This window comes from Ranitomeya imitator, chromosome 6, assembly GCF_032444005.1.
Source record: "Ranitomeya imitator isolate aRanImi1 chromosome 6, aRanImi1.pri, whole genome shotgun sequence".
Taxonomy (NCBI): domain Eukaryota; kingdom Metazoa; phylum Chordata; class Amphibia; order Anura; family Dendrobatidae; genus Ranitomeya; species Ranitomeya imitator.
This window is the reverse complement of record NC_091287.1, coordinates 559,294,713-559,308,558: the sequence shown is the minus strand read 5'-3', so window position 1 is coordinate 559,308,558 and position 13,846 is coordinate 559,294,713. Positions and strand designations below refer to the sequence as shown.

General features: G+C 43.2%; 1 protein-coding gene across 1 annotated transcript; it reads left to right on the top strand.

The window, feature by feature from the left end:
• The first annotated feature begins 446 nt into the window (after positions 1 to 446).
• Positions 447 to 9,169, top strand: LOC138643180 (protein rtoA-like). Its single transcript, XM_069732010.1, has 3 exons — positions 447 to 558; positions 7,311 to 7,424; positions 7,680 to 9,169. Exons 1-3 carry the CDS (start codon positions 507 to 509, stop codon positions 8,771 to 8,773), a joined length of 1,260 nt encoding a protein of 419 aa, XP_069588111.1. The 5' UTR covers positions 447 to 506; the 3' UTR covers positions 8,774 to 9,169.
• The last annotated feature ends 4,677 nt before the right edge of the window (positions 9,170 to 13,846 follow it).

Here is a 13,846-nt window from a genome sequence, read left to right as displayed (position 1 = left end):
TGCTTATTTTGGGGGAAGACCCCAATCCAAATATCACCACCAAACATTGCCCTAGTTGGGACAGTCACCTCCTGTCCAGACTTCTGACCCGAGTCAGGAGAAGTCAATTATCTTTCATAGGTTCTGGTACTCAGGAGGAAATTGCAACACAACAAACTAAACATAGGATGTGGATGCAAAGTATCAAATAAACATGGAACATAAACATAGTGTGGAAGTATCCTATAAAGCTAGGCGCTGGGTGTTCCCGCCCGTGACCGGGGCCACATGTCTGCCCATAACGATGGGAGGCGCCGACGATTCTCCCCAGAAGACAATGACTTTGCCAAGGGGGGTAATTAGTCGCATTGTCTGCACACGATATAATTAGAGGGCGATCCTCACAGATAGGAAATGACAACTTCTCGATAAATATCTCTTTTTGATACATTTATGATAATAAAGGTGGAAGAGAAGGACTATATATACGGGGCGCCTTCTTCCTTGGGTTCACTCCTTCCATCACCATGAAGGGATTAATGATCTGTCTGGTGGCCGCTGCCTTCTGCATGGACTTGGGTAAGAGCTTTACAGCATGACGGTCATTGCTCGGCCATCGGCAATCTCCATATATGATTTATCTCATTGCCTTACATTATTCTCCGGTCACATCCGGAGCTGCATTCATAATTCTGCTCCTTGTCACTTGTGAACAGACTGCAGTTTACCTGCACTGTACATGCACTTAACAGTTGTGACTGTGTAATTCACACCTCGTCCATCCAATAGCCACAGAGCGTGCAGCTTAGGGTGTGATTGTAGTATATAGTGGGTATAAAAAAAAAGTCTACACACCCCTGTTAAAATGCCAGGTTTTGGTCATTAAAAAAAATCCTACCAAGTAAAATATTTTCAGAATTTTTTCCTCTTTAATGTCGACCGAAACTTTGCACAAATCCATTGAAAACAATGTTGTTGCATAAATCTGCATACCCTTACACTAATACCTTGGTGAGTTTCTGGCAGCGTTCAGTGTTTTTGGGTCGGTGTCCATCAGTGCGGCACTTCTAGAATTGGCGATCTTGGCCGGCTCCTCCTTGCAGCAGCTCCACTTCTGTGGATTATGGGGGTATTTTCTGTGTACAGCGCCCTCTTCAGGTCACCACAGATTGACTCTTGGGTTCAGGTCTGTGCTCAGGCTTGGCCGTTCCAGAACTTCCATCTTCTTCTGGTGAGGTCATTTTTTGGGTGATTTGAAGGTCGCATAGGCTTGTTGTCGCTAAAAAGGGAAATTCCTCTTCATCTTCAGCTTTTTAGCAGAGCAACATTGTATGATATTTGGACTGTTCATAATTACCTCCCCCTTGACTAAAGCCCCTGTTCCAGCTGCCGAAAAACAGCCACAGCGCACAATGCTTCCACCACCATGCCTCACTTTGGGGATGGTGGTCTTCTGGTGATGCACAATGCTGGCCTCACCATGCCTCACTGTGGGGATGATGATCTTCTGGTGATGCACAATGCTACCCCCACCATGCCTCATTGTTGGGATGGTGATCTTCTACTGAAGCACAATGCTGCCCCAACCATGCCTCACTGTGGTGATGATGATCTTCTGGTGATGCACAATGCTACCCCCACCATGCCTCATTGTTGGGATGGTGATCTTCTACTGAAGAACAATGCTGCCCCCACCATGCCTCACTGTGGGGATGATGATCTTCTGGTGATGCACAATGCTACCCCCACCATGCCTCATTGTTGGGATGGTGATCTTCTACTGAAGCACAATGCTGCCCCCTCCATGCCTCACTGTGGGGATGGTGGTCTTCTGGTGATGCACAATGCTGGACACACCATGCCTCACTGTGGGGATGATGATCTTCTGGTGATGCACAATGTTACCCCCACCATGCCTCACTGTTGGGATGGTGATCTACTGAAGCGCAATGCTATCTCCACCATGCCTCACTATTGGGATGGTGATCTGATGATGTGCAGTGTTTGTTTTGCACCTTTTGGAATTATGGCCAAAAAGTTTCCCCTTGATCTCATCAGACATAACAAGGTCCCCACTTGTTTTTGGCAGATGTGATGGAGATTTTGGCAGAACACAGTCGGACGTGGATGCTTTTCTATGTAAGAAAAGGCCTACGTCTTGCCACTCAACCCCACAGGCCGGACATATGACGAATATTGGAGATTGTTGTCGGATACATGACACTACCAGTACTGACCAGAAATCTCCTTTAATGTGAGAAGCCTTTCAGAGCAATTTTCTTCTTGTATTTTCATCAATGTTTGAGGATCGTCCACTTCTAGGCAATGTCACAGTTGTGTCCCAAATAACAGACACTTCTTGATGACGTCTTCACAGTATCCATGGTAGACCTAATGCCTTGGACAATTTTTTGGTCCCATTCTCCTGACTGACAACTTTCCACAATGAGATCCTTATTCCTTTGCTGTGTTGTCAGCTGTTTACTGACCAGATAATGTCAGGAAAATCCTCCTAGAACAGCGACACTTTCTCTGAGGTTAATCAGAATCCCTGTAAATGATGGCGGCCGAGCACTGACTACTGTGTAATATGATGGGAAATGTGAGCGCAGCCAGACCCTCAATTTCAAGAGGGTGTCCACACTTATGCAACCACATTACTTTAGTCTTGTTATCTTTATTTTCCCCACAAGATGATTTCTATTTGTTTCTCAGGGGATTTGTACAAAAAGTTCTTCTTGGTGTTGCAACAAGGGCGTGTAGACTTTTTACATCCATTGTCTATTTGTGCTTCACGGCATCTTATATGAATGGTCTCATTTCTGCATAGCAGAGATATCTTTCCTGTATATTATAGAATTTATCGAGATTTTATTGGCAGCTTTTAGGCATTTTAACCCTTTATCACAGCCTACACCTTCAGTAGGACACCTGTGGCAGCTGCCAACAAACAGCTGCTGCCATTGGCTGCTCATGAGCTCGGCAGTGACCTCTGCAGGCGAAGTGCGGTACTACACACATCCATGCACATGAAGGCACTGTCCCCCGGAGGGCGAGCTGCGGCTTCTCGGCCCTGGGTCACTACATAGAGTTCAGACGGAATATTAGAAGCACAATGTCTTCTTGTATAACATCTGATGTAGAGCAGTGCAGGACACGTTGTGTAACGTGAGAGGTGCAAGAATAATTGTGGGGTTGCACAACGTTGGGTTCTGGTGTCAGGAGTCGCCCTCTGGGTAAGGAGGAGTTAACTATGTGTCAAAAGTAATTATAAAACTTCTAATGTTTTTCTCATTTAATGTTATCAAATATGGAGATTTGGAGTGCGGGCGCCTGCGGGTCACTGCTTGAGGCCTTACGGGCGTCATACGGGCGACATATGGGGAGAACTGCCACATTGTAATTACATCAAGTTTTCTCAGAAAAGTCGTACCTGATTATATGGCTGCTCTCTGTCACATCCAGAGCTGAACTCACAATTCTGATCCTATTTTACGCCTTACACTATTGTTACATGCCATTATTTTATGACTTATACTCCAGTCATATCCAGAGCTGCATTCACAATTCTGCCATTATTTTATGACTTACACTCCAGTCATATCCAGAGCTGCATTCACAATTCTGCCATTATTTTGTCTCACACTCCAGTCATATCCAGAGCTGCATTCACAATTCTGCCATTATTTTATGACTTGCAATCCCGTCATACCCAGAGCTACATTCACAATTCTGCCATTATTTCATGACTTGCAATCCAGTCATACCCAGAGCTACATTCACAATTCTGCCATTATTTTGTTTTATACTCCAGTCATATCCAGAGCTACATCCACAATTCTGCCATTATTTTGTCTTAATCTCCAGTCATATCCAGAGCTACATCCACAATTCTGCCATTATTTTGTCTTAATCTCCAGTCATATCCAGAGCTACATTCACAATTCTGCCATTATTTTATGACTTACACTCCAGTCATATCCAGAGCTGCATTCACAATTCTGCCATTATTTGTGACTTACACTCCAGTCATATCCAGAGCTGCATTCACAATTCTGCCATTATTTTGTTTTACACTCTAGTCATATCCAGAGTTGCATTCACAATTCTGCCATTATTTTATGACTTACACTCCAGTCATATCCAGAGCTACATTCACAATTCTGCCATTATTTTGTCTTACACTCCAGTCATATCCAGAGCTGCATTCACAATTCTGCCATTATTTTATTACCTACACTCCAGTCATATCCAGAGCTACATTCACAATTCTGCCATAATTTGCGACTTACACTCCAGTTATATCCAGAGCTACATTAACAATTCTTTCATTATTTTATTACCTACACTCGTCGTATCCAGAGCTGCATTTTTAATTCTACCTTAATTTTATGTCTTATACTTGTCACACGCCATTATTTATGACTTATACTCCAGTGTCATCCAGAGCTGCATTCACACTTCTGCTACTATTTTATGTATTTTACTCCTATCATGTTCAGAGCTGCATTTACAACTCTGCTGATTCACCTTATTTTTTAGTCCAGTCAAATTGAGACGTTCACCATTCACTATTCTGCTGTTACATCCAGAGCAGCATTCATAATTCTGATGCTATTGCATTTGCAATGCTCCGATCAAATGCTGACCTTAATTTACACTTATGCTCGTAGGCCATGTTTTATAACCCAGTCACATCCAAAGATACATTTACAATTCTCCTGTTACAGCATGCTATATACTCCAATCCCACCCAGAGCTGCATTCATAATTCTGCTGTTATTTTCTGTCTTATACACCTGTCACATGTGATCTGCATATACTGTACATTTCTGCTGTTACATGATGTGTTACACTCCAGACGCAGTCAGTTCTGTTACATCATGTCTAAAACACCAGTCACACCAAGAGCAGCATTTACAATTCTGCTTGCAGCCAGAGACAGCCTTAACTATTCAGATCACATGTACTCCTCTCGCACAGTACCACAAGAGAGCATGCACTACATATGATGAGCCAGAAGGGGGCGCAGGCATATGTGAGAACCTGCAGAACTGTGAATGCAGCTCTGGATGTGACTGGAGTATAGCGATCCACTCTATTAAGTTTGATGTAACACTACCTGTGACTCACCTTTGTCTTGGCTCAGTGATCTGGATAATGTCGGCCTCGCCCACCCGTCACTCCTGAGCAGACATCTGTGTATCTCACCGAGGAGGAGGAGGCGAGAGAGAGGAGCGCGCGCCGACACAATGTAGGAATGTGGTGCCAGGGTGTCGCGGTGTCACCGCCACTTCCACCGTCCGACCACATGAGCCGAGTGCACAATGCCAGCCTTGACTCACAACCATAAGTATTCACGCCCTGGAATCTCTGCTTATGACGATGGTGCCAGGGTGTGGGCGCCATAGACAATGCCAAGGCCATGACGTCCTATATGAGCCAAGATCAAGCCAAGGAGACACATGCCCAACAGGGACCACACATCCATCTTTAGGACCTCAAAGTCTACTGCTCCCTGTACAGCAGTGAGTCCGACCTGCCAGGTGCCCATAAGTGGCCCAATACCTGCGGGCCCATCAAACGGGCCCATCAAATATGTCCAGTCTTAGGAACCAATGGATCCAGTCTGCATACCACAACACAACCGTGTGTGCTCAAACGTTTACATACCCCGGCAGAATTTTTGCTTTCTTGGCCTTCTGTCAGAGAATATGAATGATAACACCAAACCTCTTTCTCCACTCATGGTTAGTGGTTGGGTGAAGCCATTTATTGTCACTACTATGTTTTCTCTTTTTAAATCATAATGACAACACAAAACATCCAAATGACCCTGATCAATAGTTCACATACCCCATTTCTTAATACCGTGTATTGCCTCCTCTAACATCAATGACAGCTTGAAGTCTTTTGTGGTAGTTGTGGATTAGGTTCTTTATTTTCTCAGATGGTAAAGCTGCTCATTCTTCTTCGCAAAAAGCCTCCAGTTCCTGTAAATTCCTGGGCTGTCTAGCATGAACTGCACGCTTGAGATCTCCCCAGAGTGGCTCAATAATACTGAGGTCAGGAGACTGAGATGGCCACTCCAGAATCTTCACTGTGTTCTGCTGAAGCCAATGACAGGTCGACTTGGCCTTGTGTTTTGGATCGTTGTCATGTTGGAACCACCAAGCACGTCCTATGCGCAGCTTCTGAGCTGATGATTGCAAATTTGCCTCCAGTATTTGCCGATGACATGCTGCATTCATCTTTCCTTCAACTTTGACCAAGTTTCCTGTGCCCTTGTAGCTCACACATTCCCAAAACATCAGCGATCTCCCTCCGTGCTTTACAGTAGGAATGGTGTTCCTTTCATCATAGGCCTTGTTAACCTCTGTCCAAATGTAACATTTACGGTTGTGGCCAAAAAGTTAAATTTTGGTCTCATCACTCCAAATTACCTTGTTCCAGACGTTTTGAGGCTTGTCTCTGTGCTGTTTTGCATATTGTAGGTGAGATACTTTGTGGCATTTGTAAAGTAATGGCTTTTTTCTGGTGACTCGACCATGCATCCAGAACAATTTTCCTGGCAGTTATCACAGGTCACAGGTGAGGATGTTACCTTTAGTAGCAATTCACACCCATTTATGTCATCTTCTGTGCATGTCATCAGGCCAAAATAACCAGGGTATGAGAACTTTTGATCGGGGTCATTTGGATGTTTTGGGTTGTCATTATTTTAAATAGAAAACACAGTAGTCTGACAATAAATGGCTTCACCCAACCACTAACCATGAGTGGAGAAAAAATTTTGATGTTATCATTCATATTCTCTGAAAAAAGGACAAGAAAGCAAAAATTCTGCTGGGGTATGTGAACTTTTGAGCACAACTGTATATAGTAGATAACACAGTATCCACCATTCACAATAGGCGATGTCACAGCTCACCTCCTCCTCCTCCCTTAACAATGAAAATTTGCACACGCACATTAGATGCTTCAATATAGAAAGTAGGGTAGGTCTGTTTATTGCGGTTAATGTGCGTGTCACTTCCTGAAACAATAGGACGTTAGTGATAGAATAACCCCAGTGGTCGGTGGTAATATTGCAATATTTCTTTTTTTTTTCCTTTTTAACAAAGATTGTGATATGTAAAAAATAAAATTAGCAAAAATATTTTAAAAATACAAAAAATCTGATTTAAATAGATGGTTTTCTGATGACACATTCCCTTTAAGAGATGAACGGGTAGTTAGATCGATGCTTAGGAGATGTCCTAAGTGTCCACTGTCGCAGATATGTACACGGCTTATTCGCATTCCTAACGACCTCTCCTCTCTCCTCACAGCTTGGTCCTTGCAATGCTATTACTGTAAGGAGGAAAGCGATCTAGCAAAGTGCAACGGGGTAAAAGAGTGCTCAGCCGGGCAGGGCGCCTGCAAGATCTTCCTGACCCGTGCAGGTGAGTGATGGGGGTTATTTGTCCTCACGTGACATATGGTCCTGACTGCGACTGCCTAGGAAGATTGAACAAGATCCGTGATCAGGAGCAATTACAGCTTCAGGTAGTCCACAAGATATTGAACGATAACCGGACCACTCAGTTCCTCCCAGAAGTAGAAGCTGAACTTCCTGGGGGGGGTAGATTTTCAAAAAGTTCCAAAAATGAATCAAAACATTCCAGAATTTGTCATCTCATAATCCTTTTGTGTTTCAGATGGAAAAGAGAAGTATTCCAGAGACTGCGCCGCCAACTGTGCACCGCCTGACTCAACCGGCATCTACTGCTGCAATAGCGACCTGTGCAACAAACTAGGGCTTCCGTCAAATGCAAGTATTGCCAATAATAGCACCAGTCCTATTGGCAATTTAGGCAGAGTCCCTTCCAACTCCTCCATTGGGAACACCACAGCTAATACAAGTCCCTCAGCCAACTCAACTAGTAACTCCAGTTACAACAATACCATTACTGGCAACACCAGCAACTCAACAGGCACCAGTCACGGTCCAGGATCTAACAACATCTCTTCCAACTCTACTTCTGGTCATAGCAATAATATGAGCTCAAGCTTGGGCTCATCCGCTCCCATGAACTCTACCGGCACCAGCCATGGTCCAGGATCTGGCAACAACTCTTCCAATTCTACGAGTGGTCATAACAATAATACGAGTTCTGTCTTAGGATCATCCACCCCTATGAACTCTACTGGTATCTCCAATGGTCCAGGATCTGGCAACAACTCTTCCAATTCTGCGACTGGTCATAACAACAATACGAGTGCCACCTTAGGCTCTTCCACCCCCAAGAACTCTACTGGTATCTCCAATGGTCCAGGATCTGGCAACAACTCTTCCAATTCTGCGACTGGTCATAACAACAATACGAGTGCCACCTTAGGCTCTTCCACCCCCAAGAACTCTACTGGTATCTCCAATGGTCCAGGATGTGGCAACAAGTCTTCCAATTCTGCGACTGGTCATAACAACAATACGAGTGCCACCTTAGGCTCTTCCACCCCCAAGAACTCTACTGGTATATCCAATGGTCCAGGATCTGGCAACAACTCTTCCAATTCTGCGACTGGTCATAACAACAATACGAGTGCCACCTTAGGCTCTTCCACCCCCATGAACTCTTCAAGCATCAAGCATGGTCCAGGATCTGGCCATGACTCTTCCAATTCTGCGACTGATGTCAACACCAATTCTATCACAAACGTGTCCTCCACCATTGTCTCTACTGGTGGGTCATCGCCTAATGGACACAGCTCCTCCCCAATAAAAACCAAAAACCCTAAGACAAGGAAATAATAATGAATATAGTCAGAACACGAGAACCCCGGTATATCAAACGGCGCCGATGATATAACATGTCAGTGGTCTTTAACCTGTGGCTCTCAAGTAGTTGGAAAATTACAACTCCTGCACCTGATAACAGGCTAGCCTGGAGTTACATCATTTTTTTTATTTTTCAATTTTTTTTTTTATTTTTATTCTCTGCTTTACTTGAAGTATTGATTGATGCCATCAATTACCTGACTTGTCCAGGTGGACCAGTGGGAAAAGCCAGCTTTAACAGCTTAGGTACATGCACAGCCCTATGCTTCCCTCCCCTCGGGGAACATTTATTTTACTAGTCAATAATGACTGTACTAATTACTAATGCAATGTACTATTAAAAAAAAAATGCAATAAAATTGTACTTTACTTGCATTTTGTGTATTATTAAAAACCACAGGAAAAAAAGTCATAATAATATCATTATTAAAATAAACATTCTCGTTGTGCCCCATAATTTGGCTTTTTTATCCATGACTTTCCCAAAATTAAAGGAAAAGGGGGGTTGTTGAACTCCTTTGTTTAAGCAGGGGTGGTGCCCTTCTAGGAGTGTATGAATGTGAATGGTGTGGTTTACTGAGGAGGGTGTGGATTATTACACCATGTGACTTCCTGTTCCTTTTTCTCACTTCCTTCAGAACAAATCACATTAGACCGAAAACTCCAGTGACCTCATCAGCCAGGGTTTTCTATATGATCCTACAGTCCATGAGAAAGATAACTACTGTAAGAGGAGGGGTGTACAGAAAACGATCTGCCGTGAGGACGTTACCAACCTACACAACACGATGCACAAGATTTCAGCTACTACCTTACACGTGAAGACACTCATGACTTGACTTTTTTTGAGGGCCTACATTTAAGAACTATTACTTATTGTAAGGCCAGTCGCCCCTGATAGAACATGTACAACATTAATTAAAAGTAAATCCAAACAAGACTGTAAAAAAAAAACTTAAAGGGGACTTGTCAGTTGACATAAACATGATTATTTCTCACCTGGTGTAATTGTGACAATTCTCCTGAATCCAGCATGGTTTTTTTTTTTTTCCTGCGCCTCTCTATTCCTGAGATATGGCCTCCTCTTCCCTGTATAAAAGTCTTGTCTTCTGAGCCGAGTGGGCGTGGCCCTGAAGACTCCTCCCACAGAGAAGAGTTAAGGACCACGCCCCCTCTGATAACAAGGCTAGATTTACACACAGGAAAAAAGGGACCATATCTCAGGAGTGGAAAGGTGCAGAAACAAAATAAAAACAATGCCGGATTCAGGAGAACAGCAGCTGTTACACCAGGTAGAAAATGTGCAGATTTATGGCTCAACCTGTGAAGCAGACATAGTGCAGAAGCTCCATTATTCTCAGGGCAGGTGGGAGTTCCAGAGGTCAGAAACCACAGCGTTCATTAAGTGAAGGTATTGGCATCACTTAGTGTCAGAGATGGGAATACCTCTTTAAGACATATAAGCCTCCATTAGTTTTTTATGAGGCAGCACAGTAGCTCAGTGGTTAGCACTGCAGTCCTGGGTTCGAATCCCACCAAGGACAAGATCTGTAAGGAGTTTCTATGTCCTTGTGGGTTTTCTCTGGCTTCTCTGGTTTCCTCCCACACTCCAACGACATTCTGATAGGGAATTAGACTGTGAGCCTCAATGGGGGCAATGATGATAATGACCGTAAAGCTATGTGGAATTAATGGCACTATATAACCGAGTTAACTACAGAAAAAAATACTCAAGACTTCAGACCATGTTTTTTAGAGATAAATAATCCTGCACCAGCAGGAGAAAAGTAAGGTGTAACAAACTCTAATCTGGGACATGTCCCAGGAATGAAATCAATGACACAATTGTAGTCACTATCATCCTTATGATCGAGGGGTGAATTTTTCCCATATACATACGCCCCAGGTGCTGAAAGAGCCTCCAACAACCCACACTCCCTTAGTCAAGGTATTTTGTGCACTGAGGCACCACACTGAATGTGTCATAACTCAGTTTGGGCATTTGATCCGGTAATCTGTTGCTACCTGGTTGGTTCCCCTGTCTACTGAGCTATAGCCTTTTCTTACTTGTCCAAATGCTGATGGCTCCAATTGTCTTTGTACCCCACTTCTCGATTTGCTCCCATCCAGGTGTTTCTTATTTTCCCATTTTTGGTCTGCCCTATCACATTCTGGGTGGGGTTTTATACGTTCAGCACCCTTCACTTCACTTCCTTGCTGGTTATATCTATTGGTGGATGTCTGTTCAGGAGTTCCAGCCCCTAAGCTTAGGGGATTACCTTGCTTGGTAAATTCCAGTTGTATTGCTGCATTGAGTCTGTTTGCTTTCCTTCATAGCATGTTTTGCTTTTTCCACTGTTTTTTTGGAGGATATACTTGTTCCCTTTGTTTTGGTTCTCCTTAGCTTTCCTTCTCTACCCTATAAGAATGTGTTATAGGTTCTCATCCTGGGGTTTTGGATCTTACTTCACACTTTGCTTTCCCCATGTTGGCATTATGTTGCAGCCTCCTGTCTGGTTCCTCAGGAGGTACGAGAAACCCCCCAATGGACTTTTAGGTAGTTAGGTCCGAGGTGGTGTTTTTAGTTGTGTGGCTTGGATCTTTCTAATCTGTACAGGGACCAGTTGGGTGTGGGTGCAGCATTTCCCATGTGTGAGTATGCACACGTTCATAACAAAATCATCTCAGGACCCAACCTGTTACTGAAGTTACCCAAGTTTTTCTAGAGATCTCAGATCTGAGGATAGGATTTGCCACAGCAGGAGCAGAGATCTTAAACTCTACAGTAATAAAGCCCAGAGGGACCATGGGCTCATCAAGGGCAATTTAATTTTACACTGGTTCACCAGCAGATTGTGGAATTGAGACAGAAGATTCAGAAACTCTTTGGCAGAGATGGTAACGCCTGTGCACTACAACTGTTATAGACACATAGAAGTCAAATAAGCTTTCATTAAGCATTCCCATCACTGCTCCACTGTCACAGGAGCTTTTGGGACCCCAATGCTTAGGATCAATGTCCTGACCTTGAGAAAGCAACACGCGAAACGCATGTCAGGGCATTTAATTAACCTCCCTTTGATTACTCTGTTTTTATGGTCACCTGGACCCATTGTGACTGGGTGCTTTTGTGTTTTTATACATTGTGTGCTGCTTTATGGATAGGCTTTTTGTGTAGCTCCCCATCTTCTTTCCTCCTTAGTGGACTCATTTTTCTATCTAATGGTAACAGTTTTATTAATTGTTTCATTAAATTATTTTTTTTAGCTTTATTGGTGGCTCATGGTCACTTTTTTTTCTGTTCCAATTGATTATGTTTTAAACTACTCCACCATGTTATCTCTCACTAATGATGTACTAAAGGGGCACGTTAAACTCTAGTCCCATCCATAATTATGATTTTGTGCTATATGAACTTTGTCCTATTGATAAAAACAGGCATCTGTCTGAAGTTCATCTGAAGGACTATTCCTGAATTTCCATGCCATACCGACATCTCCTGAGTAGGGGACAGATCCCCCTCACACTGAACATGTGGGATTAATTATAGCTGAGAAGAGAGAAAAAAAATAACATATCCACCTCCATTGAAGTAGGGGCCACCTGCAATGACATAATTACAGCAGGGAGATTTGCTGAGAAGAAGACAACCAGAATGAGATCTGTTTAGTCAGATGTGGGAAAGTACCTTTCCCTGGAATAATGCTTCCTCTGATCAAATAATCTTCTTAGACCTTTTGGAGCCAGTGGTCAGGGATGAATATTAAGGTTTATATTGATCTGATAATTATGGGAGATATATTTTTGGTGTCATAGCAAAGGGACAAACATAACGCATTCACTCACATCCCCGTAAGGCCGGAAAAATCCCTCCAACATAATAACGGCCTGATGGATGATGCTATCCAGGTCATGTTTCATCTCTATGTAAAGATAAACATGACAACAATATCTACTGCCGGGACCTTCAGGGGCGAAGATTTCTTGTAAGTTGGGGATTTCATAAATTCTAACCTTCAGCTAATAGATATTATAGTGTAGGTCTCTGTCTTTTTTCATTCTGGAAGACACAAGTTTGCTGTGAGAATGTTCCATTTTCCCAATCGGAGCGTTTCCCTCCATAAAGATATGAGTTATTCCTGCAGCATCAGGTTTGTAGCTCTCTTTCATAATTCATTTTATTTTGTGTAATTGTATATATCGTACTGCTTGTTCTAATTTTGTATCATCTTCGCATATTTTTATAAACACTGGCTACCTTTCTGGATTAAATATAAAGTGTACTAGTTCTGTTCCTCTTGTTCTGTATACCGCACCGCTGAAGCCATACGCTGCCTGTAATGGGTGTCCAAACTATGTATATATATTCCATGCATTGGAATTGGAGGTGTCTATACCATATGCTCACTGTGAGTTTCCCAATATCCGGCCTAGTAGTAGAAGCAGCCGCGGCCCCGACCTTGCATAATTGTCCTGATGATTGGCAGAGTTGTATTCACTTGACAAACTGGTGGCAGTGGTGAGATCTGGGTGATCTCTCTAGTGTCATCTGTGACAAAGTGATAACAGTGTTGAGATCTACGCAACACCCTCGGCTGAGTATCCTTAGCAGAGGCATAGGATTGTGAGCTGGGAGTGCAGAGATCCTGAGAGTGGGGGAACATTACAGCAGTTAGTGCCGAGCTTTCTAAAGGTGTCGCCGGAAAAAAATTTAAAATTTAGGGAGCCTGTAAAGGGGAAAGAACTGAAACATTTTTGTGGTCTGCGGTCATATCAACTCACCAGGATTATCCCAATATATGTAGCAACACCCATGTAAAGAAAATATTATTGTGCTACATGAGTATTTGATGGTTGGAAAATCTTCCATCAGAAGTGGATGAAAAATACAGAATAAGTAAGTTTCTATGGTCTATAGAAGCATTTTTCAGCTGCTCGAGCTGCACCTCGTGTTGGGCTTTGCCAGCTTCACATCTCTGGGTGTGATTTTGCAATCCTTAATTTAATGGTGTCATTATTAAGGTTATTACTAAGGGTGGAAAGCGG

Coding starts and splice junctions, on each gene's coding strand:
- LOC138643180 (XM_069732010.1), top strand. CDS start 507: ATGAAGGGATTAATGATCTGTCTGGTGGCCGCTGCCTTCTGCATGGAC. Junction 559..7,310: donor TGCCTTCTGCATGGACTTGG/GTAAGAGCTTTA, acceptor CTCTCCTCACAG/CTTGGTCCTTGCAATGCTAT. Junction 7,425..7,679: donor GATCTTCCTGACCCGTGCAG/GTGAGTGATGGG, acceptor TTTGTGTTTCAG/ATGGAAAAGAGAAGTATTCC.